This window comes from Parasteatoda tepidariorum, chromosome 2 (genome assembly GCF_043381705.1).
Source record: "Parasteatoda tepidariorum isolate YZ-2023 chromosome 2, CAS_Ptep_4.0, whole genome shotgun sequence".
Taxonomy (NCBI): Eukaryota; Metazoa; Arthropoda; class Arachnida; order Araneae; family Theridiidae; genus Parasteatoda; species Parasteatoda tepidariorum.
Genome location: NC_092205.1, coordinates 54,241,539 through 54,269,403, shown reverse-complemented (window position 1 = coordinate 54,269,403; position 27,865 = coordinate 54,241,539). Strand labels below are relative to the sequence as shown.

The 27,865-nt window shown below is 31.3% G+C and overlaps 1 protein-coding gene across 1 annotated transcript in view; it reads right to left on the bottom strand.

Moving 5' to 3' along the window:
* LOC107452351 (ATP-dependent translocase ABCB1) overlaps positions 1 to 27,865 on the bottom strand; it is a 143,574-nt gene that overhangs the window by 99,007 nt on the left and 16,702 nt on the right. The window contains exons 5-20 of the mRNA XM_071177584.1: positions 26,760 to 26,931; positions 23,536 to 23,660; positions 17,289 to 17,478; positions 16,718 to 16,831; positions 14,180 to 14,290; positions 13,968 to 14,093; positions 12,713 to 12,916; positions 12,396 to 12,566; positions 11,522 to 11,683; positions 11,224 to 11,436; positions 9,713 to 9,877; positions 7,079 to 7,180; positions 5,086 to 5,163; positions 4,925 to 5,008; positions 3,736 to 3,939; positions 828 to 928 (exon numbers count right to left, since the gene is read on the bottom strand). Coding sequence (XP_071033685.1) covers positions 828 to 928; positions 3,736 to 3,939; positions 4,925 to 5,008; positions 5,086 to 5,163; positions 7,079 to 7,180; positions 9,713 to 9,877; positions 11,224 to 11,436; positions 11,522 to 11,683; positions 12,396 to 12,566; positions 12,713 to 12,916; positions 13,968 to 14,093; positions 14,180 to 14,290; positions 16,718 to 16,831; positions 17,289 to 17,478; positions 23,536 to 23,660; positions 26,760 to 26,931 — 2,322 coding nt within the window. The remainder of the gene's footprint in view (positions 1 to 827; positions 929 to 3,735; positions 3,940 to 4,924; positions 5,009 to 5,085; positions 5,164 to 7,078; positions 7,181 to 9,712; positions 9,878 to 11,223; positions 11,437 to 11,521; positions 11,684 to 12,395; positions 12,567 to 12,712; positions 12,917 to 13,967; positions 14,094 to 14,179; positions 14,291 to 16,717; positions 16,832 to 17,288; positions 17,479 to 23,535; positions 23,661 to 26,759; positions 26,932 to 27,865) is intronic.

Genomic DNA, 27,865 nt, shown 5'->3' with positions numbered 1-27,865 from the left:
GCCAAGTCTAGAATTTCTGTAAGACTACCAAGCTATAAACCTACTTAAATAATTCCATGATATATATCATAAAAGAGAACACGAATTATTCTGTCCGACGAGATTAAGTTTTAAAAGCTTTCATATTGTTTTGATAGCATATTTATATAATTTGATAACTAATTTGAAAAGAATTAAATACAGTAGCTGATGATGCAGTCTAAATCCTATTCCTCAATGGTCTTTTCTTAACTTGCAATGGTGTATTAAGCTTCTCATTAGAATGTAATGAAAGTTCCGAAATGACCATGCAACATTCCCTGCTGTTCACATTTCAAATTCATTTTTCACATTTCAAATTCAAAAAATAACGTTAATAATTTTTTTTCATAATTTGTCAACAAAATATACAGTAGAATCAAATAAAATCAAATCATTAAATTCGTTCTTGATATATTTGATGAATTTTAATTTTTAATATATAGAAATACATTTAATCTCTTCAAATGAAATGTAAACTATTAATTCAGTTTTATTTCGAATTTAAATAAACCTTGGATTAAGGGTACTCTTTACGCATTATTAGTCAGTTATTATAGTCATTAATAACGATTTTTATTAACATTAAAAGCGAATTATAAATACTATTAATTTTAATTATTTCATTAATTATTATTAATAGATTAAAATTTAAGAAAATAATTAAATATTATAATTTCAGGAAAGGAATTTTTCAAGACATACCTTGGAAGTAAAATATAATTCCTTTATTCAAAGTGGTCGTGAGTTTTAAATAAAACTTAGCTTTTAAGGTACTATTTCAAACACTTATTATAATATAAACTAACTTGAGAGGTTTCAATAAAGCATTGTAGAACTGCAGGTAAAAGTTTTTTTCTTGATGCAAAGATGCAACAGTACGTATGCTTTCTATTGCTTCTATTGCTACCTGTATGAAAAGACAATTATTAATTATTAAAGTGGTGCCTATAAAAACATTTTAAACAATAGGTGCGTCTTTATATTTGCTTTGTTTTATAGGCATTACCAGGCAGGTTTTTTTTCTTCAAAAACCCTCTTTTATTGAGTTTTAAAATATTGTGAATCTTTTGAAGCTTTCCTCTTCTTTTATAAGAAAGAAAAAATGCTATGAATGAAGTTTTGAATATTATATACAAACTTAGTTTTATAGTATTATAGTAAAATTTATATTTTGCAATTGCACTTTCTGCTGCTCCAAATTTCTTTTGAAAAAAATTTATCAAATTTCTTTTATTAAAATCATCGTTTATTCGCTGTCTACATTTTATCCATTTTTAAAAAAAAAAAATCACTAATTCATATTTGGTTTTTTTAACATTCTGAAATGTTCACAATACATCAAAAATCAGTACAAATCTGAGAGAAATTGTTACTTTATTTTTAATTATTCACTTATGATAGTTACAGATTAGATTTAAAAACACGAAATCTTGTTACAAACAATATAGATTTTTTTAAAGAAATTATTTTTCATTTAAAAAGTTTTTAATCAGCTGATGCAAAAATTAAGTAATACAAATTACCCTAAGGTGGCTTAAGGTGATCTAGAAGATTGACTTTCCTACAACTTTCAGCAGAGTTTTATTGTTGATCAAACCAAATTGAAATACGTCTTAACACTTTGTACATGTAACGTAAAAGCTATTTTGAATTTTAAAAAAAATTTAAAATAAAATCTTATTTTAAAACAATGAAAAAACTTTACAAAATTAATCAGCTATAGGAGATTCTTAGAATGCTTCTGTACCATCCATTAATTTCAATGAGCCTACTGTTCTCTCAGCTGTACTAGAAGCAAACTATATGTTCAAAAGCTAATGTAAATAAACAGTTATAAAGATAAATAACTGCTTCTTTTTTACTTTACTACCCTGATACTACCTGTGTCTACTTGTATTACTACCTGTCTACCCTTAACTGTTTAATGAATTATTTCGTGAATCTTTCGCGAATCATTCTTTTATTTCATATCTTTTTTTCAAGTAAAAAGACATATTTTATTACATAATTTAGCACGCACAACAGAATTGTGTTTTAAATCTTTCTTTTCACCAAATAATCTCTTAAGGAAGAAGTCACATGTATTTGGTGTATTTTATTTTCAATTTTGTTCAAAATTTCAATTCCAATGTTATTTCATTGCATCGAATCACCTCCTACAGAAGATTCGTGTTTGTTATATTTATATTTTTCATGAACTTATGCAATTGGTTCGCATAAGGGGCCCTCCACAAATCATGCTGCGCTTGTAGGGGTGTTAGAGGAGATTCATGAAATAGAAATAAGGAGGAGCGAGGGGAATGCAAGAAGTGTGACAATACAAATTTTGGTTTAGAATAAAAATATTTCATGTCGAAGGATTAAATATTCTTGTATTACTAATTTTGATCGTTTCTCATTTTTTTAATAAAAAAAAGTAGTAAAATTATTATTTATATGCTCACAAATGCCATTAAAACATATAGTTAATGTTTGAAAATAAGATTTTAATCCTAAGTTGTACCATAGTGCTTTGTTTTTTGCAATGTCAGCATGTGTCTATGCAATATATTTTATTTTATAACCGGCGTTGGACAGCCGACCCAGTTTTTGGGTTTACGATTACTAATGTTCAACTCAATAGCCTTGTAATTTTTAACGTAATCCAGAATACAAGGGTACTCTTGGATCAAGTATTGGCTGAAATTCGCCTTCGTGGAGGACTTTTTGATGGAACTAACCCGCATTTGCATTACACGGAGAAGAAAACCATGAAAGCCTCCTACGGTTAACTTGACGGCAAGGGGACTTTAAGCCATGATCTGTCTACCACTAAGGATATTTTACATTAACACTGTGGTCTATAAGAGACGGGTGCAAAAATGGAATCGACCAGCCACCTCTGGGATTGAAACCCAGCTCACCTCATTGGAGGGCGAATGCTCTATTCTTCGAGTCACCAGGGTTGTTATATGATATATTGTGTCATGCGACAATGGGTGGTATGGGGTATGATGAAGTGTGACACTTTTGAAAAATATTGAAAAAAGTTGTGCCGTCATTAATGGCCGGCTTTTAGTATCATCCGCAATAGCTCATGAGATAGAGCCGCCTCCGAATGAGTTGATCCAGCTTCGAATCTCGGAAGTGGCTTGCAGATACGAGTTCTGCTCCCGGCTCGCACCGATCACATTGCTTACATAGAAGATCCCCAGTCATAGACAGATCATAAGCTAGATTCCAAATACCATGGGCTTAAGCGTTAGATGTTTTTGCGGTTCTCTTCTTCATCTAACGCAAATACGGGTTAGTTCAACCAAGAAGATCTCCACGAGGGCTAGTTTGTATTATAGTCTGATCCGGGATCCCCATGTCTTCTGAATAGGGCTCAAAATTACAGGGCTGCGGAGTTGTATATTGTTATAGTCGTAAACTCAGAATTGGGTCGACTATTCAGCGCCGACTATAAAAATATTTAAAAAAAAATTATTTTGCATAAGTAGTTAACATTTTACTCTAAATTAATTCGTTTTTGGCTAATGTTCAGAAGATATATTCTTACGCGCTATATCAACAAGTGTTAGCACAGATTTGAAAGGAAACAGTTTTAAGAGCAGCAGCTACGTGAATTGATGCAGAGTATCTTGCATGTTTTTGATGAAAAATTAAAAAGCACAAAGAAGACATTACATCATGTAAATACAACATTTAAAAAAATAAACGCAGGCTATTTACCTTCGATGCATCTTCCGCTCCAGTTTTTTCACTTGTCATTTGACCAGACATTACTAATGAATCAAAATAAGCTCCCAAAAAGACGAACGGCATGAAAGCCAATGTTACACCACCAAGTCTCAGATCATACCACAATGCGAGAACTACTCCAAATACAAAGGTTGAAAGAGCTTGAAATAAAGTGGACATTCTGGCACCGGTAGCCTAAATTGTCCCCATGAGAAAATAAAATAAAAATTTTGACAAATATTTTTAAAAATAACATAGAAGCAGGTAATAACCGAATGAGCATTCGCGACGTCTTAAACATCCTTCTGCTCCTTGGTTTCTCAATTTGTAAAATAAACGTAAATCTTTGGAATAATTGTTTTATGCAAAGAGCCTAACACGTAAATTTTATGTAATATTGACGGAACGAATTTATCATTAAGATAATTGGTTAATAATGCCTTCACATATCTTACGTAATATAATCGAAATGGATATTACTAACTACTCTTCGGTAAGATACCTTTCGTATTTTTTACGTATTATAGACTAAATAAATTTACCATTTTGGTAAGTATTCTTCCGTAAATTTTACATATTATTGACAAAGAATAAGTTTACCATTTCAATTTCGGTAAGAAAACTTTCGTATATTTTACGCATTGGTGTTGATATTTTTGTAAGAAGACTACTTTATATCATTCATAAGAAAAGGGTATGGAATTTTACAATTTAATTTCGGTAAGGGTGCTTTATATTTTACAAATTTTAACTAAAGAAAATTCCCCTTACGATTTTAATAACAGTAATAAAGCTATTTACATATATTTTACTTAAAATTATTACGCAAAATTATTACTCAATACTATTGCATAATTGTATTGCGTAACATAATTATGTTGTTAGAAGAAATTTCTATTAAAACTTTTCGACTGAGCAGCGCACCGTCAGTACGAAATAAGAGGAAAAAAAATCTTGATATTTAATAACTTGATTCAGAAATTCAATACTGTTGTCAATAATTTTTATTAGAAACAAAATTATTAATTAGTGATTTGTTACTAATTGTCATTGTTGAACATCAAGAAATATAGAAAATGATTAAAAGAAACTGATCGTCTTAGGAGAAGAAAAACGAAATAGAGATAGATAAAATAATAAAACAATAAACAATTTATTTAATAACTTAAAATATTTTTACCCCTTGGACTTGTGAAGCATCTGATGTCAGGCGAGAGCAAAGAGCACCAACACTGTTTTTAGAGTCGTCGAAAAAACTCATATCCTATTAAAAACAACTTCTTAAAAAAATGCTAGATTTAAATTGAAATCACAATATAATACATAACAATAATTACGAACTTGTGTAATTAAGTTGGCAAACACCATTTTTCTTAGTCTTGAAGTTAATTTTTCTCCAGCTACAGAAAACATAAATGCCTAAAAATAAGTAATGATGAAGGATTTAGTTACATAAAAAATGCTAAAACAAACGCTAACTATTAAAAAAAAAACTAATAGAGTAATCAAATAATCGAGTTATTATTTCTTGCTATACACGAATAACACTAAAGATGTTTTGAATAATAATTTTTTTTTCTTTTTATAACCGCTGTTGAACAACTGACCCAATTTTGAGTTTATCAATGTTCAACTCCGTAGCAGTGTAGTTTTGAACCCAACCAATTGGGAGAAATTTGCCTTTGTGGAGGATTTTTTGATGGAACTAACCAGCATTTGTGTTGAGAGGAAAACCACGAAAACCTTCCATGTTAGCCTGGCGGCAAAGGTATTCTAACCCATGATTCGTCTAAAACTGAGGATATCTTACGTCAGCACTGTAGTCGGTGCGAGTGGAATTCGTGCCGACCAGTCATCGCTGGGATTTGAATCCGGTTCCGCTCATTGGGAGGCTAGTGCTCTATCCTATGAGCCACCATCGGTTCTAATAATAACATTTGGTAAATTTCTCAGTTGTATACATTCCCGACAGCCTGCTTTCTCTGACAAAACTTATCGTAAAGCCTTGGATACGCAGATTAAGTAGCGACACGATTTTGGTGTCAGCAACTATCTTAAGACCGCAACTAACGATATATAAATATAGAGTTTCTATTCTTAAACGGCACCTGCTATTTATCAATATTTTTATATTCTTGAGAAAACTTAAATCTTAACGATTTATTTTTTTAATTACTTTTTTCTTTCTGAAGTATGTTTTATTTTTATTTCATTCAGGGAAAAATAATACTTTATCTATAGCTTAAAATTTTATATATTTTTTATAATATGCTATAACTTTCTTTCGCGTAACGGTTCGAAATTTTTTGCAGTCAATTTTTTTATGCTAAATACGATTTACCACAAAATTATGAAAAAAAGCTTTTTAATTTTTTTCCGCGCACATGCAGTATAAGAAAAACTACTTTAATCACTCATATATTGCACAGTTTTCAACAAATGTTTTTCAAATTTTAAAGCAAATATTTTGTAATTAATTTTAAACTGCTCTAAAAATTTTGTTTAATTTTATTGAATATTTTTAAAGTTATAACAAAGAAAACGTAAGACAAAAAAATTTGTTTTTTATTAAATGTTCACATTTCCATAAATATTTAAGCTAGGCTTGCGAAATTTTATGCAATTAATGCATTTAATAACTAAAGTAATTGTTACAAGTTACAAACTTATTGCTTCGTTTTTCGACATAGGATGTTTCAAAAAACTATTTTCCGTTTCTATTTTATACTCGGTCCCTCAAATCGGTTCATTGTTTAGTATGAGAAATCGCTTAAAGTTGTTAAATGATTCTTTAAGTATTTATCTAGAAATATGAAAAAATGTATTAGTATATGGAAGTGTTTCCATTATTTTGTTCATCTCCTGTACGTTGCCATTTATCGTGTCGCAAAAGTGCCATCAGGCAGTCAGTACTTGATTGCACTGCAAAACGCTTAATCAGAGACACTGTATTGTAACGTTTAATTGGAGATAATTTAGAGATTGAAAATATATTATATTCACAATCAGTGAAAATTTAATAAAATTCCCTTCATGTATGAGCATTCTACTATGTGTGCATCTAGCATTCTATGGATCAATGCTCGTATGTATACAATAAATTTTATTGTGTTTTGTCAATTACACTTCGGGAAGTGTATTAAATAGCGTTGAAATAAAAATGTAGCAAAATATTTCTTAGCTATACAATCAACACAGATAAATTCAATGTATTTTTTTAATAAAATAATATATTTAAGATATAATAACGTAAATGTTGTTGTAAACTATTGCAGGGAAATATAAAGATTATTATGATTTAACATATTAAAAAATACAAATCTGGTTTATTTACCTGAAGGAACGAGAACACGAAAGCTGTGATCCCCAGCAATACAAAGATGAGACACCAAAAGTTAGTTTCTTTAGTAATTTGATCAAGTGGTTTTGATAAAACCTATTCAAAAATTAAAAGCATAGTAATATTTGTATTACGTGGAAATTATAATCTCTTGCTATATTAAAAAAATGCAAGATACCCTTCCTCTTCAGCAGCCGTTGTTTTGAGTATTTAAATTAACAATGCATTTTTGCTTACTGCGCAAAAACTATGAAGAAATTACAAAGAGGAAGTGGAGCGAAGAGAGTGTTAATCCTCCTTGTCTCACATTTAGCTTCATGTAGTACACTACTATTTTAAAAGCTAAGATAATTGCCAGCAAACAAATCCATAATAAGTTAAAATATGTTTTAAGATTATTCAAAACATTAATAAAAAGGTATATTTTTTGATATTTCGGATAAAGTGTGTCCCTCTTAAATAAAGACATCTTGATTTTGCACTATAACAGGACACAAAAGAAACCAGTGAGAGTCGAAATCTCATTGGTCTAAAAAAGTCTATATCTAAACACATAGTTACATGGAGTAGGTCACTTCCTGATTCTGAAAATGCTCCCCGTTGAGAAAATGCTAATTCGGACTATAATCAAAATATTCATCCCATTGTTATTTGGTTTAAAATATGTGATGCTATTTATTATTTCTAAATATTATGTCAAGTTTTAATGATGGCAGTGTTCGATTCTGCCACAGTTTGATACTGATGTTTTTTGTATATACAACCTTACATACACCCTACGTTTTCTTGGAGATTAAAGTCATGAGACAGGGTAGTCTACTCACAACATTCACCCTATTATCTGAAAACCAACAATTTGAAGATGCTGTAAAGTAAATGAAAGCCCTTTTTGGAAAAATCGACTTGGGTATGCAGTTCTCCTTTCAAATGTTAGTAGATGAGCTTTCATCATTTTGGGGTTTTCGGTAGTCTTTATACAGCCTGAGGGAGATGTTAGGTTAAGTTTCTCACCATATCTGAAGTCTTCTCACTCAATTAATGAGTCTCTACATTGCTGTTTAATAGAAAAGAAATATTTTTCCCTTTTTCAAACCATGGTAATAGCACATAAAACTGTTTGGGTCATTTTAATTCTTTTATTTTCTACTTTCTTTTGCTGTGAATAGCTTTTAACAGGGGAAACTGCCAATTTTTTACACATTTCAAATTTCTTGTAGCATACATAAAACGTAACAATCGAGGAGAAAAGAAGAGGAATCTTATGCGAAGGGAAAACAATGTAAAGACTCGTACATACCATGAGAACGCTTCAGCTTTAGTGGTAAACTTAACAGGATCGTTCCCTCAAACCGCGTGGGAGTTACCGATAGCTAAAAAAGGGCTAGAAGCTCATTTACTAGTATTTGAAGTGAGATTTCTGGACCCAAGTCAAATTTCCCAGCAATCAACGGTTTCATTTACACTTCAAAATCTTCAAAGTGCTGATTTTTATAAAATATTGTGCAAGTCATTAATGGCTTGCCCTTTATTTATTACCCCTAAAAAAATTCTCGATTTTTATCCTCGGTAAGGATTTAGATTGTTATTCTCGGTAAGGAAACAAAAACAAAATGATTTCAGCAGAATTAAGCATGTCATCATTGAAATTAATTTAAATCATAATCAGAAGAGGCTTTTCCTCAATCGGATTCCCTTTTTTCTACCTTTTCTCACTTATTCAATGCTTTTTTTTTCTGTACAGGTGGGAATGGAAGTGATTTATTCCTTGTGAATATGTATTTAGACTATTTCAGTATATATGTTTGGTTCTCATTGGTTTTCTTTGCGGTCAATTATAGTATTTAACGAAGGTGGATTTTCTTAGATGGGATGCATTGTAGGAATAAAAATGTTTTGAAATAAAGAAGCATGAAATCAAGTTTCGTGTTTTAGTAATGTGTGAACTATGAAGCCTGCATTTAGAGAACTCCTAAAATTAAAATATGTTCATTAAAGGCAAACGTTAAAGAGAAACACTAAGAGGTTTGTGATATGCTTATATTTGATGACAAAGAGAGGAATTTTTCTATCGCCAAAATTATGCTTACGTAATGTTTGTTGTTGTTGACGTATGCTTATTTAGGCAGAGAGAGTGTGATTGTTCTTGTTTTCCAGTGGTGCCATCTATGGTCAAGAATTCGACTTCTGCCACACCATACGTCACACCGGTTTATAGGGCGGGCCCATTCATACATCTATTCATTCATCCACAAATCGTAATTTTGACCTGAATCAGAGAACGATCGATCTTCAATCCAGTACCCCCAGAGGTTTTGATTTGTTATGGGAACATGGAGGACTTTTGCGACTCGACAGATTTAACGTGCATCAGTCACTTTACTACACGGGGAGTTTTCGGCCGGTGGGGTTCGAAACCACGAACTCATGGACACGGGCCCAGTACGAAATGTTTAAATGGCCGTTAATAAGGAATTTTAGTTTTTGCTATGAAGATTGTAAAGATAATTATTATTTTAGTTTTTATAAAAGAGCAATCAGAATATTTTTTCCCTCCAAAATCAGTGTAATCCAGGGCTTTTTTTTACATCATTCAAAGAAGTTATAATAATAATTATAATTCATACTTACTCCTAAAATAGATCCTAAAATGATACCGCCTGCGAGCATATGTAAACCCATGAATAGTGCGGATATGCCTCCAATTAATGCATAAGGCCATTCATGTGCTGAAATTTTAAGCAGTCGAGATTTAGGGGGTGACGCATTCTCATCTTCCTCTTCATCCAGTTTATTCTGAAATTATATAATTTATCAAAATAACTAATTTTGCAAAGCGATACCAAAATGATTAAAATGCAATGTTCAAGATGTTTAACTTTACATTTAAAAGTTACTTTTTGTAAACATCTTTTGCTATTTTGTGAACAAGCCCCGCAATGCATATTGCTCACAATATTTTAAACACTGCAACACATTATTTAAAAATTTTGTAGTTCACATTTAAAGGTTCTTGTTCATCCTGTTCTTTGCGAAACTTATAATTCATTCAAAATAAATAACACAGAAAAACAATACAGAAAACTTAAAGATAAACTAACATGTCATACTTGTACTGCAATCTATAACAATTCTATACTTAAAATATCCTATATTGCGATGAAGTTGATTGTTTAGATAATAATTACGCAATTTATATTTAAATTTATTTTTTGAAATTTAAAAACTTATTCCAAATAAATAACCATACAAAGCAGTAAAAAAAAAAATTAACGTTGAAAATCCTTTGTTCGCAAAGCAAATATTATGTACTATATTTCAATAAAGTAACTATGTCCTATATTTCTAATAAGCTACTTTTCACCAGAATATCATATATTACACAGCAAAATCATATATTTCACTGTTATAATTTTCATATTTCACTGCAATTAATACATTATTTAGAGAACAATCTTCCAGTTCATTTAAAGGTTTCCTGTTCATCTCGTTCTGTTGGAAATTTAATAATTCATTCCAAATGAATAATGATATAAAACAATATAAGAAAAAATTATAAAACTCTACATTTGCATTGCAATTCACAATTATACAAAATCACATATCTCACTGTAGTGCATTGTTTAGATAGCAAATTTGTAGTTCATATTTAGAGGTACTTGTTCATCATGTTCTTTCTGAATTTTAATAATGTGAAAAGAATAACAATATAAAAAATACAAAAATAATAAACTACAAAAATCTTTTTCTGAAAAAATTATCTTCTTTTTTAAAATATAATTTTTTTTATTTCGTTAATAAGCATTATATTACTTGTTTCTGACATCTTAAACACTGTAGTACATTTTGTAAATGGAATAAGTTTAATATTTTCCAAAGAAATAATTTGTTATTATTATGAATTAAAACAATTCCGTAGGCATTTTTTAAAATCTCGTATTTGCGCAATAGGTTAGAAACATTATCACCAAAATAATATTTCTTACTTGCTTATTAAATGGTCTTTTAAAATAACTCTTTTTTTTTTAAGTATTCAAATATTTTCCAGGTACCTCGTGTGCTTATAGATACTAAAAGAAACTTTCTCCCACTTTAGTTTTAAACAGTGTATTAAAAACTGACTTTTAATACCTCGAGCTTACCATTTCAACACTGTGATCAGATATTTGATGACTATAAGTTCGGACTACAGATAATTGGCGATCAACACCACTTGATGGTTGAGGTTTTGTGATGTTGGCAGAAGACAGGCATCTTTCCAAGCTGTTGTCTAATGCAAAACTTAAGTTATTGACTTTGTCGTCGAGAAGCGATATTTCATCATTCGTTTCCTCAGCTTTCTCTTCTATATTAATCTTGAAAAAGATATTTTAAATAGGAATTAAACAGTAAAATATAGCACGCATTAACTGAATCATATAATTATTTAATTCATTTTACCTGTGTAACAACCAACCGATAATAAAGACCTTTTCTCTTCATTAATTCTTCATGCGTTCCAGTTTCTTTTATGTGTCCATCAGCCAGAACAGCAATTTTATCAGCAGTTCTTATGGTAGAAAGTCTGTGAGCGACAATAATAGTTGTACGACCTTTACGAGCCTAAAATTAACATGTTTCAGTATAAAAGTTATTAAAATATTTATTATAAGTTGATTGAAAAAGTATAGTTATGCATGTCTATAACTTACATGGAGTAACTGAATATCACAATCAAAAAGTTAGAGTAACTATTTTAAAATTGTATATTTTTGAACAAAAATAATGAAATTATCTATAATTATTTGTTCTTTTGTTTTTTATAACTTCTGTTACTTTCCGCGGTTTTTTATGCTGTAGATAAGTATACTTTGTAACGTACAATGAAAAATATGTGACGTGAAATAAAAATGAAAATTAGTTTAGTACTTAAAAATAGTTAGTTCTTATTATAAAAACTTATTATTTTTCTTAGATTTTAATGGAAAAATAAGGCGATAATTCACGATAAAGATTTGGCTCCAAAATGAATAAATAAAAATGAAACATTCGTGTTCATAAATTATAATATGTTTAAAAAAAACTATTAAATCATATATCAGTTATTTTTAATGTACCATGCCGCAGTAAAACTTTATTTTTCCAATGAGGTCAATTCGGTGGAAAAAGATAACTAGATTACTATATTTTAAATTTTTATTATCAAAAACTAGAAAAAAAACCTATTGATTGATCTAAACTTAATTTCTTTTGACGAAATATTTTTTTTAACGATTTATCTAACGATTTTCTAAATATTTTCCACTTTTAGAAGATATAATAATCTTTTCGCTACCTGATCTAGAGCAGCTTGAACTATAGCTTCACTCTCAGTATCCAATGCTGAAGTGGCTTCATCCAGTAATAGTATTTTAGGATTTTTGATCATGGCACGAGCAATAGCAATTCTTTGTTTCTGACCACCACTCAGCTGAGTTCCGCGTTCTCCAACCAGAGTATTGTATTTCTGTTTAAATATAGAACATAAGCCATTATTTAAGTAATATAGCAAGATTTCATATATTTCAAGAAATTTTATGCCTATGTATATTCGTATTCAAATAATTAACAAATAATTATCAAATAGTTGCTGGCAAACATCATCTGACATACCAATGGTAAAGTATCAATGAAGCTGTGAGCATTGGCAATTTTGGCAGCAATTTCAATTTCTTCTTGCGTAGCGTCTAATTTACCATATTTAATATTTTCTGCTATTGTCGTCGAAAACAAGACAGGTTCTTGCCCAACGAGGCCTATATGATTTCTTAGCCAACCAACGTTCAGATCTTTAACATCAATACCATCTAGATGAACCTATAAAAACAAATCTTATTATAGCTAGATCAATTTAGCTACTTTAATAAACATGAATTACGATAATTTTTTGTGAAACTAATAACGTACTTATACTCTTTTATTGAATAAAAAAAGAGAAATACCAATAATAATAATAATTTAATATTGAATTTCATTCTGTAGATATAAATTTCATCCTCTGTATCACTACAATCACGTGTGACACTATGAAAAATTCTGAATTAAATTACGGTAAAAATTTACGGCACAAAAAAATTTGATATACTGTGTGTGTGCAGTAATATTTACTGTAAAATCAATGATTCGCTGTAAGTAAATAAATATTACTATAAAAATTTCGGGATAAAACGTTACGGAAGAAATGGATTTTAAGGTGAAATAGTTTTTATGGATGAGTCAATCAGAGTGCCAGTAGTTTTTACCGTAACTTGATCCCGAACTTTTCAAAGTGTATACAGAGTTACGTATCTCTGTGTCTCTGAACACCACGTCCTCCTATCTCAATCATTCACTACTCGGTCAGATCTCATTTGGTTTCTGAAAGAAAAATTCTGACGAAAAATATGATAATTCAGAGCTTAATTGAAGTTTTTTTTACTCGTGATAGATAATTGTCGAAAAATATTTTCTTTGCTCTCTCACAAAAAATATATCATTTGCTTAACTTTTCGAAAGCAAGCGCCGCTCATCATAAAGTTTAATTTACATTTACTAGAGAAATTGTTTTAATATTTTAGAAAATATTCGAAAATTCGAAATTATACGAAATTAGGAATAAAACTAATTGGAACTAAACTAGTTTCTAAAGTTTCTCGTCTTAGTATAATAATAAATGTAAAAATTGTCACAAGAAATTAGTTTATAATTTATTAGAGCTAAAAAATTATTTATTTTTCATTTTACTGTAAAGTTTTAAGAAATATTTAACAATAAATTTATGAACAATACGTGGACATTTATATCATATTATTTAAGTAGAAACATTAATTTAAAAAATATTTATTTCAATATTCTAATCAGGAAGGGTATTTTCTTTTGATAAACTTACACTTCCAGAATCAGTATCATAAAATCTCAATATGAGTTGGATAATTGTACTCTTTCCGCAACCACTGCATCCTACTAACGCTACAGTCTCTCCAGAAGCAACCTCCAGAGTCATGTCTTTTAATACCTTAAAATGTTCACAAAAATCTAGTTAGCAAGGGCAAAAGAATATTTTACTCATTTTAAGAAATTTTACTAAATTTCTGAACATACTGTGACATCTTTTCTTGCAGGATAGCTAAATGTCACATTGTTAAGACTAATAACACCATTCATGTAATCTGGTTTCAGACCATCCTCGGAGCTGCTATCAATAATCGGTTTCTGGAAAAAAAAGTCATGTCTTATTTTATTTAAAGAGAAAGTAGTATTCTGAAAATTAAGAAACAATGTAAAATAGGTTGGCTAATAGATTTCTCTCAAAGGAATTCCAAAGAGGTCTAATTTAAGTTATAGAACATATTATAAATTGAAAGTTAAAATGTAATTATACTTCTGATTCCCCGTTATTTTATGTTGTTCTTTAACTACATGAAAAGACGATCTAGATTTTTAAAAAAGTCTTAAATCACTAATTCATATATGAATGACCTTTTAAACAGTGTAATGATTATGAATCATTTCTTTTCATAAAAAAATATGTTTTTATTAATATGGTCAATACTTTCTTTTCAATTCTCAGACTAAAATCTATTACTTTAATCTATGTTTCGAACAGTGTAAGAAAAAATAATTAGAAAAATCTTAAAATCTTTAATTAAAATCTTTCAATCAAGGGATTGGATTTTTAGGTGCTAAGATAAAAACTTAAAGGTTCATGTTTGACTTTAAACAGCTTAGTAGTTTGTGCTTACAATATTTTATGTAAAGAAACCTTTCCCCAAGAATTCATTTTCTTTAAATAAACATGCAGTTGTAGTTCATTTACGTCGCACTAGAGCTGCACAATGGGCTATTGGCGACGGTCTGGGAAACATCCCTGAGGATGATCCGAAGACATGTCATCACAATGGTGATCCTCTGCAAAGGGGATGGCAAAGGGGGGCCTCCTCGGTAGCCCGACGATATGCACGCGAAGTCGAGCACTTTACGGTAGAACAGTTTAACGAGGACCAATACCGCACACCCTCGGTCCCTACGCAGACTAATCCAAGTGATCACCCACCCGCACACTGACCGCAGTCAGTGATGATTGACTTCGGTGATCTGGTGGAAACCCTGCTTTAACGATCAGTCTACAGCGGGACCTTAAATAAACATGAATTTCGATTGGATCGACAAAAAATTTCAATTTTCAAACTGTAAAACAATGGGTAGCAAATAGCAATCGGTATCTAATATGTTCGTGAGTTTGTAGTAAATAATTATTTTTAATATGGCCAAATAAAGCTGATTAAACATAGTTTTAAATATTATTAACGACATTAAAAACACTATTACTGTCTCACTCATGATAATATCCATAAAGTATTGTCAGGGAAAAATTAGAAGAAATGTTCAAAATTCGTTCGTTTTATATACAAGAAATTGGTGTGAACGTGAAAAAATACACGGCGAGATGGTGTTTTTTTACACATTATTATCTATGCTTAAGTGAGAACAGAGAGTACAAATAATCGGAGGGGGTCCAATGAAGGAAGCAGCGCAATGATAACAATCTTTAATCATTTAATGTACTTAATTTTAAAACATTTCACGATTTTACTTCTTAATGGATGTCCCAAAACTCTGGCAAGATTTAAATTTTGCGCCATTTTCGCAATAGGATGTAGCCAACAGAAAAAAAGGGGAAGAGAAAAATCAATACTTTAACATTGCTATCTGTTTAATTATTTTTATTTTTAAGTTTTATAGAATTATTCTAACAAACTTGCAATGACCCGTGCCTTGAAAGAAGAAATTGGACGTTGTGTCAATGCTCACTTTACTCACTCTTTTCAATGATCAGTCACAGTAAATCTCGTCAAAAGCGTACGTAAATACCAAAATCGTAGCAGGTATTCCCCCGATTTACTATTTAATACATAATTCTATACTGTATATCTTGTTAGTAAATCTCGTCAAAAGCGTACGTAAATGCCAAAAGCATAGCAGGTATTCCCCCGATTTACTATTCAATACATAATTCTATACTGCATATCTTGACAGTAAATATCGTCAAAAGTGTACGTAAATGCCAAAATTAGAGCAGGTATTCCCCCGATTTACTATTCAATACATAATTCTATACTGCATATCTTGACAGTAAATCTCGACAAAAGCGTACGTAAATACCAAAATCGTAGCAGGTATTCCCCCGATTTACTATTTAATACATAATTCTATACTGTATATCTTGTTAGTAAATCTCGTCAAAAGCGTACGTAAATGCCAAAAGCATAGCAGGTATTCCCCCGATTTACTATTCAATACATAATTCTATACTGCATATCATGACAGTAAATCTCGTCAAAAGCGTACGTAAATGCCAAAAACATAGCAGGTATTCCCCCGATTTACTATTCAATACATAATTCTATACTGCATATCTTGACAGTAAATCTCGTCAAAAGCGTACGTAAATGCCAAAATCATAGCAGGTATTCCCCCTATTTACTGTTCAATACATAATTCTATACTGTATGATTCATTAAACAATTAAAATCAAAATACTTATAAAGTGAATTTTAAGAGAGACTTTAAAGACGATATCTTATTGAATACTGAACACAAAATTTTTATCTTGTCTGAAGTAGTTATATAGAATCATACCCTTTCAATAATGTCGAATATTTTAGCTGCAGCTCCTCTAGCTAGAGCAAAGGCTTCAAAATATGGCGCTGTCTGACCAAAGAACATAGATGCTGTCATGACACTAAAAAATATCTGTAAGAAATTGTTTCAATGAATAGATTTTCACTTCATATTAAAAGAAAGTAAGAGCCGCTGTCGTTCTGCAGAGCTGTAATTTGAAGCATTGAAAAAAAAACCTGTCTTATTTGTGAATTCAACATGAGCAGCCTTTTCCAAAATGTCATTTTTTTTTTCAAAATTAATTGAAATTTCAGGTGCTTTTTTTTCCTCTCTATTTTTTCAAAAACATTTTTGCTTTGCATTACTTTACGTTACATTTTGTTTTGTTGCATACAAACTAGACTTGGAATTACATAAAAGTGTAAAAAATGTTCTAAAACGTCCACAAAAAATAAAAATAAAATGAAATATGATAATTATGACTACAATAATTACAATTCCTCCATCGTATTCTGGGTTTTCTTCACCGTAACCTTCAATAATTAGTTGAACACCTTTTCAAAATTAGAGAGGATTAACAATACTTAACAGTAATTACAACTCCTCCATCATATTCGGGATTTTCTTGACCATAACCTTCAATAATTAGTTGAACACCATACCAAAAGGCAAGAGCGTATCCTCCAAATATGGAAAACCAACTTATGCTTGATCCAATTGCAGTCCACAGCCCCCTTTTGATTCCTTTTTGCATTGCAGGAATTAAGTGATTTTCATACCTGGAATAAACAAATAAATTGTAAGGCTATAGCAACTTAATGCGTCATTATACATTGTTTGAGCTAATCAGTATTCAGATAGAAAATGCTGCCTAATTCCATCAAATGGTTCATTCGAAAGAATACACACATAATTGTATGGAAAAAATCATTGGGAATAATAAATGCGATAAGTATCTTAAATTAATAAAAAGAATTATGTGCTTATGTTTGTGTTTGTTAAAAAATGACCTCATTGTTAAACTAATACAGTACATCAAATAGTTTGAGGATATTTAAGTGTGTAAAATTGAGTATGCTTATGATAAGTAAAAATAATACTCATTTTTTCGTCATTAAAAAACTGAACAAATGATTGTAATAAAGTAAAAGTTGAAAAATGAATATCAATGGTTTTGCCTAAATTATAGTTATTTCATTATTTTTTAAGCCCATTAAGACATAATATATTACGATTGTAGTTACAAACTATGTCAACCGTCATCTATGAAAAGGTACCTCAACATAGAGTCGAGTTAACATGTCTTATATACTAGTGAATTGTAGTTGTAATTTTGCANGTATCCTCCAAATATGGAAAACCAACTTATGCTTGATCCAATTGCAGTCCACAGCCCCCTTTTGATTCCTTTTTGCATTGCAGGAATTAAGTGATTTTCATACCTGGATTAAACAAATAAATTGTAAGGCTATAGCAACTTAATTCGTCATTATACATTGTTTGGGCTAATCAGTATTCAGATAGAAAATGCTGCCTAATTCCATCAAATGGTTCATTCGAAAGGATACAAACATAATTGTATGGAAAAAATCATTGGGAATAATAAATGCGATAAATATCTTAAATTAATAAAAAAAATTATGTGCTTATGTTTGTGTTTGTTAAAAAAATGACCTCATTGTTAAACTAATACAGTACATCAAATAGTTTGAGGATATTTAAGTGTGTATAATTGAATATGCTTATGATAAGTAAAAATAATACACATTTTTTCGTCATTAAAAAAATGAACAAATGATTGTAATAAAGTAAAAGTTGAAAAATGAATATCAATGGTTTTGCCTAAATTATAGTTATTTCATTATTTTTTAAGCCCATTAAGACATAATATATTGCGATGGTAGTTACAAACTACGTCAACCGTCATCTATGAAAAGGTACCTCAACATAGAGTCGAGTTAACATGTCTTATATACTAGTGAATTGTAGTTGTAATTTTGCAGTGGTAGATATACGCTACAGTACTCCTCCACCAGAATTATATCCGTGATAGAATTCGATACATGGATACCACTAGTTGATTCATTGCTGTTTTATGAGAAGCCGGGAGAGCTGTATTAAGATCACCGTACTTTTTGAGTGCTGAATGTGAGAGGTGTATTAACTTCACGATCGTAGTCACTCCTCTGTTGCCGCTAGCAGTCGAGTGAATGCAAGCCGACGTTGTGCGTGATCGAGACGAGACTGAGTAGCAACAGTGCGAGGAGGTGGATAATGTCGCAGTCAAAAGTCAACTGTTCAATGTGGAACGCATCCATCGAAGTAGGCGTTTCCAGATCGAAATGGGCGTTACTGTCAAGGTAGGCGCGTTCATATCACGTCCGAAGGTGACCAATGCGGGGAGTGCAGTTATCGACAATGTCAACCTTCATCTATGAAAGGACCCCTACATAGAGTCGAGTTAACATGTCTTATATACTAGTGAATTGTAGTTGCAATTTTGCAGTGGTGGATATACGCTACAGAGTTGACTTTTAGAGAAAATGATAGCAAATGTATGCTTAAACCAAGTTAACATTTCTTATTATTTGCTACTACCCTCAGATCAAAAAGATACTTGATCTTTGACTGTATATATTTTATTATACATTTTCTAATTCATTTATAATGCAATTTATTATATATTTTTATAATAGATATTTTATTACTGATGAGTTATAGCAAACCGAACTATATTTCTTTTTAAATATAAAAGCTAAAAATTAAATATTTAAATTTATTTACTTATTTTGAAAAAAAATTGCTATTTTAAAAGAACGGTTAGGCAGAAATGTATCAAGCAGGTTTTATTTAGATTTTTTTAATAAAAGCTGGATATTGTTAATTTTGAATAGTATTAAGTATTTGTTTCAGAGTTTTAAATTTAACATAAAATAAGAAAAAAAATATTGCAAACATTTCGTCGAACCAAAATTTTGAAAATAACACTTGAAACATTAAATGCATAAATTTACGATTACTAAAAATAACCTTTGAATTTCTTTGATTTCCCCTCCAAAAGCGGAGACAGTGCGGATAGACGAGAATGCTTCTTCTGCTACCGCACCTGCTGATCCATAAGCTTTCATTTCTTCTTGAGATGCGCTTGACTGTATCTAAAATAAATAAGAGGTGATAACAATTTTAAAATATCTCCAAATTAAATAATCATAAGCAATGCCTCACAGTGGTCGCAATCGAAGAAAAACCGGCCAAACATCTAAGCGTTTGGATGACTATATTCACTTTATAACAAAAAAATCGACGCACCAAGAAGCAGTTGTCCAATTGAAATGAAAATTGGTGGATAGGAAGACAATGTAAAGAATAGTGAATGATTAAAATTTCAAAACAATTGAATAATTTATTGCAGAGTTACAGTAACAAGTTCAATAAGGTGTTGACCCGCCTCTAGCCTGGATGCAAGCGGCCACACGGCGTGGCATAGACCGATAAAGCTCCCGGATGGTCTCTTGCGGTATTTCCTGCCAAATTCGATCCAATTGTCGAACGAGGTCATCAACATTCCATGCCAGATGCAATCGCCGTCCCATTATATCCCAGACATGCTCGATTGGAGAGAGATCTGGTGATCTGGCTGGCCAAAGAAGAGTTTGACAAGCTTGCAGACAGTTCATAGCAACACGTTCCGTATGTGGTCTGGCATTGTCCTGCTAAAAAACCAGTCCAGGGCGCTGCAAAAAGAACGGTAGCAAAACAGGTCTTAGGATGTAGTGGACGTACAGCTTTGCTGTAAGTGTACCTCTAATGACGACCAAAGGGGTCCGGCTGTCAAAGGAAATGGAGCCCCAAACCATAATGCCTTGTTGAGGGCCGGTGTGGCGTGCAGTAGTGAAGGCAGGATCCCCCCTCTGCCCTGTGCGTCTCCAAACACGCATTCGATGATCGTCAGTACACAGTTGAAAGCGGGATTCGTCGCTAACGACTATACGTCCCCAGTCGGCATCATTCCAGCCATATCNCATTGGGAATAATAAATGCGATAAATATCTTAAATTAATAAAAAAAAATTATGTGCTTATGTTTGTTAAAAAAATGACCTCATTGTTAAACTAATACAGTAGATCAAATAGTTTGAGGATATTTAAGCGTGTATAATTGAATATGCTTATGATAAGTAAAAATAATACACATTTTTTCGTCATTAAAAAAATGAACAAATGATTGTAATAAAGTAAAAGTTGAAAAATGATAACAATGGTTTTGCCTAAATTATAGTTATTTCATTATTTTTTAAGCCCATTAAGACATAATATATTGCGTATAATGTATAAAATTCCATAATGATTATATATAATGAGTTGTGGGGCGATGGTACAAACTATGTCAACCGTCATCTATGAAAAGGTACCCCAACATAGAGTCGAGTTAACATGCCTTATATACTAGTAAATTGTAGTTGTAATTTTGCAGTGGTAGATACGCTACAGTACTCCCCCACCAGAATTATATCCGTGATAGAATTCGATACATGGATACCACTAGTTGATTCATTGCTGTTTAATGAGAAGCCGGGAGAGCTGTATTAAAATCACCGTACTTTTTGAGTGCTAAATGTTAGAGGTGAATAAACTTCACGGTCGTAGTCGCTCATGTGTTGCCGTTACCATACCTGCCAACTCTTCCGGATTTTCCGGAAGATTTTATTTTTATATTTGAAGTGGTATTTAATATATACCATTTTTTCTTTTATAAACTTAATTTTCAAATGATTTTGATCACCACTATTCTTACAAAAATTAGGTACATATATTAATATGCGTTACTGTCATGGTTGTCAACTTAAGGTTTCTCAAATACAACGTATTTGTTTGCTTAAAATTGAAGTTTTAATTCCATTTTAATACCACTGGGAAAAATGATAATGGAAAGGATTAAAAGTTGGCAGGTATGCGTTAGCAGTCGAGTGTATGCAAGCCGACGTTGTGCGTGATCGAGACGAGACTGAGTAGCAACAGTGCGAGGAGGTGGATAATGTCGCAGTCACTAGGCAACTGTTTAATGTAAGGCTCCTATACTATCAGAGCTGACCTATCAAGCAATATTGGAGCAAACAAGTTCGCAAGTTAACGTTATTTTAGTATTCGTTATGTTATTACAGAGATGCCAACTGCAGCGGACTCGCCAACATAATTTAAAAAAACGGTAAATAACTATAAAGTAAATTTTGCAAATAGTTGACAATATTTGCTTGCTTTTTAAAAATGTAAAGCATGTCATAAGTATTATAAAGTGGTGAATTATTTAAGCCTACGCATTGTTTAGAAATAGTGGTGGATTAAAATCTATTAAATTGAACTTATTAAACCAAGAATTACAATTAATAAACTACCACTTGAAAATATTTATTCGCTGTGCTTATGTTAGCTCTTTGCTCCAACAATAAATGATAAGTCGGCGTGTCTAATTCAGGGGCTCTAGTTCAATGTGGTTCATCCATCGAAGTAGGCGTTTCCAGATAGAAATGGGCGTTACTGTCAATGTAGGCGTATTCACATCGAAGTGGGCGTTACTGCCAAGGTAGGCGTGTTCACATCATGTCCGAAGGTCACCAATGTGGGGAGAGCAATGTCAACCTTCATCAATGATAGGTACACCTACATAGAGTCGAGTTAACATGTTTTATATACTAGTGAATTGTAGTTGTAATTTTGCAGTGGTAGATACGCTACAGAGTTGACTTTTACAGAAAATGATAGCAAATGTATAATTAAACCGAGTTAGCATTTCTTATTATTTGCTACTACTCTGAGATCAAAAAGGTACTTGAGCTTTGACTGTATATATTTTATTATACATTTTATTATTCATTTATTATGCAATTTATTATATATTTTTATTATAGATCTTTTATTACTGATGAGTTAAAGCAAACCAAACTATATTTCTTTTTCAATATAAAAGATAAAAATTAAATATTTAAATTGATTTACTTATTTTGAAAAAATTTGGCGAAATTTGAATTGTTAGCAATGACTTAAACAAAAAGTTTTATTTTAACTGACAAATATAATTTTAACTTTTTCTATGACTATACTCATTTTCTTACTATTTTCTTTGTTTTCTATACATTTTATTTTTTTGTGATAGAATAAAAAACTTATAGTTGTTCTGCTTCTGAACATTGATGAAAACACAAAATGTTGGGCTTCATCAACAATCAAAAATATATACATTTATTTTGCAAGTTCCATATTATTAAGGTGGCGCCCTTCAGAGAATTAAAAATACAAAATTATCTTCATCAAAGCCGATGCTTTACATGCAGCGTTCAGTGGCAGACTACTATTTCATATTGTTTTACAACAAATGACTTTAGCCCTCTGGTGGAAAAGACTTTAAAACAAAACTTACAACAGTTACTTTTCTCAACAACTGAAATTTAGAATAGTGTGATTAAGAAAAATATGTGAACTGTTTGCAATTTCAAATTAATATTGAAATGTACAGGTTTAGAATTTTCTACAGTGAAAAGTTTTCGGAACTTCAGTATTCAAAAAAGTATACAAAAACTAGACGTTAAGAACGTATCCAATGAGCGAGCAAAGCGAGCATTGGATTGCGAAGCAATCCGAAATGAACTGTGAAAGCAGTTCCGGGGGTTGGTGAGCGCCAGCGAGCAGGGGGCGAAGCCTCCTAGTATTAAATATTTGCTTCAGAGTTTTAACTTTAACATGAAATAAGAAAAAAAAAATTGCAAAAATTTTTTCGAACCAAAATTTTGAAAATAACATTTGAATCACTAAATGTATAAATTTACGTTTAATAAAAATAACCTTTGAATTTCTTTGATTTCCCCTCCAAACGCAGAGACAGTGCGGATAGACGATAATGCTTCTTCTGCTACCGCACCTGCTGATCCATAAGCTTTCATTTCTTCTTGAGATGCGCTTGATTGTATCTAAAATAAATAAGAGGAGATAACAATTTTAAAATCTCGCCAAATTAAATAATCATAAGCAATGCCTCACAGTGGTCGCAATCGAAGAAAAACTGATCAAACATCTAAGCGTTTGGATGACTATATATTATGTAATTCTAAGAGTTTTGGATGGTAGCACTAATTACGTAGATGAAGTTAGATTTAAAAAATTCATAGTATTAAATGCAATATTTTAGTGAAAAGAGATTATATTGGCGATATTTCACAAACTATTATCATAACATTACGATAAATGAGTATTTCACAACATAAGTGAAAGTATTTTTGCATTTTAATTCTTAAAATGTTTTTGGTGGAAATAAGCGTATTCTATTTTTTTAAATATATTTTTTGTTTTCTTTTTAATTGCATAAAAGTGTTTTAACAAGACCTATACAATTTTAAAACTACCACCACTTTTGAATTCCACAATGTTTCGAACGAAAATCAGAAACTGAAATTAATGTTTAGAAAAATGTCTATAAACGAAAATAAAACGCAACTTTATCTATTATTCTTACTTATTTGAATTCTTTAAACATAGTATTTTAATAACGTAAAAAAATAGTCAAAAATTAGAATTGTTGTCAAAATATCTAAACCGGTTAACGTCTCTTTTGCCGTTTCCTTTCGTTCGTGATAAGTTAGACAAGTTATTTATGTAGGTAAAAAATCCACACAGAGTATTTTATTTGTGATTACATTGTTTTATGGACATCAAAAAAAAAGTTATTACTAAGCCTTTTTTTTTAAATTTCAGGCAGATCTTTTTCGAATTATTCATGCGGCTGCCGCTGTTTTGGATGCTTTTCGTTACAGTATATTTTATATTGCTGTGTAAGATCCATAAGATTTACACAATTAAGAAATACCCGTTATTTCTTTAGTTCCTTTTCCTATTTAAAACAATTTGAAACCGTTCTTTTAAACGTGGTTTGAAACTGTCATCTCTTGAACTTTGAATTGACTGCTCCCCCACACGATGGTCATAATGAGAAATAAGTAATTACATATAAGAATCAATGATGTTGTATAGAGGAAAAATCTAATACAATGCGTATATCTTAAGCACTACAGTTATTGTTTTTATTAGCTCCTAATACTCCTGATATCCTCTGCGTCTTGTTGTCGGGACCTCTTAGGTCCTGATATTCTCCGCCACATCCAGACATTTGAACATCTACTGCAAGGAGCAGAAATACGGCAGAAGAAGCTGACAAAGCAGCAAACACTCGCAATTCACATGCCGATAAGTCTGAATTCCTAAGTAAATCATACATTTATCCTATTTATTTAAATGGTGAGAGTTGAATAACTTATCTCGTTCTATTTTGTAATTCTGATATGATTCAGATTAGTGATTACAATACTTATAAAGTTTCTTAGTTCACATACCGCATTTTAAAAGTTCTTTCATTTTCTTTTATTCTTTCATAAACTTAAATTATTCTGCTAGTACCCACGAGCTGTCAATAGTTCATGATCAACTTTCTGGCGTTCTCCGATTTAAATTATTTCACCTACAATTAGATTTGTTCATGCCGGCCTGGTGGCCGAGCGGTTAGCGTGCCTGACTGCGAAGCCATAGGCTGCGGGTTCGAATCCCGCTCTGGGCATGGATGTTTCTCTCTCTCTTTGTGCTGTCCTCTGTTGTGTGTGTAAATGATGTGTGAATGTGGCCCACCCTATAAACGGGTTTGTGGCAGTGTGGCGTGGGCAATGTTGCTCGCCTCCGTGACTTTGGTTCACAGGTGCCCACTGGGTAACGCGAAATGAGCAACAATTCTGGCATAGTATAGGCAAAGATTTAAATTCAGTGCCTGCCATTGGGGAAAAAAAAAGTATTTGTTCAATTTAAATTATTTTCCCTTCCTCTAAAATTTTGATAAATTATTGCAAAAATGTTTAAATCAGATTGCAGTTGTGAAATTTGTGATTTCTATATTCCTTTTCAAGTTGTTCGCCGATGTGTATAGGTACTTGTGTATCAGGTTAAATTTCTTTGTGGAATAAAGGTTAAGTCTCTGTGTTTCAAATATTTGAATTTAAATCATATTTCTCGAAACCAAGACGGTACCTTCAAGCATAACGGTGAATCTTGTCAAGATTAGTATTTTATGATATTCATAATCTCATATGAAAAATTCACTTCGATGAAGATTCACTTATGGTTTACCCTTTTATTCAATGCAATATGCAATAAAGTGAAAAGTCATCTTTTTCAAGCAATTTGAGTCGCATTAAATGCTTTGAGAACTGCTAATTTAAAATTCCTGTGACACTTAAGCATAACTTGCCGAATTCCAATTCCATCGATCACCTAACTTCTTATTGCGATCGAAGCTCCCAGGCTGCCTCGGCCGGATTCTCAACTGGTCACCTAAAATGTCTAACATTCGAACGTGGCACGAAAATTTACCCGACTTGCAAGAAATGCTGTGTCCATCCAGCCTCACCGAAACATATAGTTGATTATGTCGGACTATCTAGGGCGGACTTAACTTCCGATCCGCTTCTTGTCATAGACTTTCTGCCTGTCAACAACTTTTTGGAGTTGGTCTGACTAATGTCAGATCTATGAGGATAAGCAACAACAACAACCTAACTTCTAATAAACAGTTAAATGTAATAACATATAAGGATATCTTCCACTCAATTTTAGATCCTTGCTTTACTAGTAATTTTCTTCTTTCTTTCATTTTTAATAACTGTGGAGTAATTTCATTGATATAGAGATCAATTTTTTTTCTAGTTGTGGGGTAGACAGGTTATTGGGTTTGTCTCAATAAATTCGAGACTTTTTTTTAAAGAATCTTTCGGTGTTTAAGCGAGGTATCGGAAGATTCCCAAAACCGAGAATTGCTATGCCATGGAATTACTCATAAATGATCAAAATAATACACAGCAATGAAAACTCGATTTCTTTTCGAGTAATGCTCCCTTTTTACCAACCTAAGCTGTCATCATTTTCCACTGTCTTAATCTTTCCGTAGGAAACATCTTATTGTACTATTGTCAAAAAATTTAAATCTTGTATGAATTTTGGGTAGTCTCTTTAAGAGATAGAGTAGTTCTTACCTTAGCCACAATAGCCATAGCAATCGCATTTACTGGAGTTATTGCAAGAATCGCTAAAGCAAGCTTCCATCCGTAATACAATCCAACACCCAAGCTTAGAAAGGTAATAGACAAAAAGCTGAGGCATATTCCAGCTTTTTCTCCTATGCCATCTTGAATTCTTGTCAAATCTCTGCAAACACATTCATGTAATTTATATAATCTACCGAACTGCAATTTATGAAAGGTTAATTAGATGCAAACAAGAGCAACAATCTAAAACCAAAACGGAGTTTTGAAAAACTTCAGGTGTATTCATCCCTTTAAGTTATGTTTATGAGATGATATGTGAGCAGACTTGATATTTTAGAAATTTTTAGTATTGAGACTGTATTTAAATTTACACGTTATTTAACTATTCACAAAAATTTTCTTCCTTTTTATTTTGTAAAAAATGTCGTCAACCGTAAATTATATTAAGGAAATTAATTCACGACATAAATAAAGTTTGCCGTGTCTTAATAATCTTTGCTCTGTCATCCGCATTTTTGATGTCTTTACCTAAAAGTAAATGAATTTAAAAACTGAATGGTAAAAAGAACAAATCGTATTGTAAATAGTAATAGTACAATGCAAAATATTCAATTATTTAAAATTCGACTTAAAAATAAAGCGTAAACGGTAACCCGGAAGTCTTACTAGCAAATTTAACTGCTCCCGCCATCTATTCTTAACTTCACAGGGATAACCATTCATTCTTACAATCAAATACTAGGGTAAACCAACCAGTGAAGGAACACTACCCAGTGAAGGAACATTTCATATATATTCATTAAAAATAAGAATTTGAAAGTTTTTCTTTAGATTGATTGGTAACAATAGCTTACTGCCAAACAATAGGAAGTCATCTAGCAATATTTTGGATTACCTGGTCAAATAGATTTCTCTGAAAAAATTTTTGAATTTGTTATTATCTCTGCAACACCTTGTTTCGTTGAAAAAATTATAAGGTGAGTGTTTGTACTTATATGTTTGAAGTGGAATTAATTGCATGTAGTAGTCTTATTTTTCTCACTGTGAAAAAGAGAATTCAAAATATAGTTATTGAAGTTACGTTTTATTTTTTT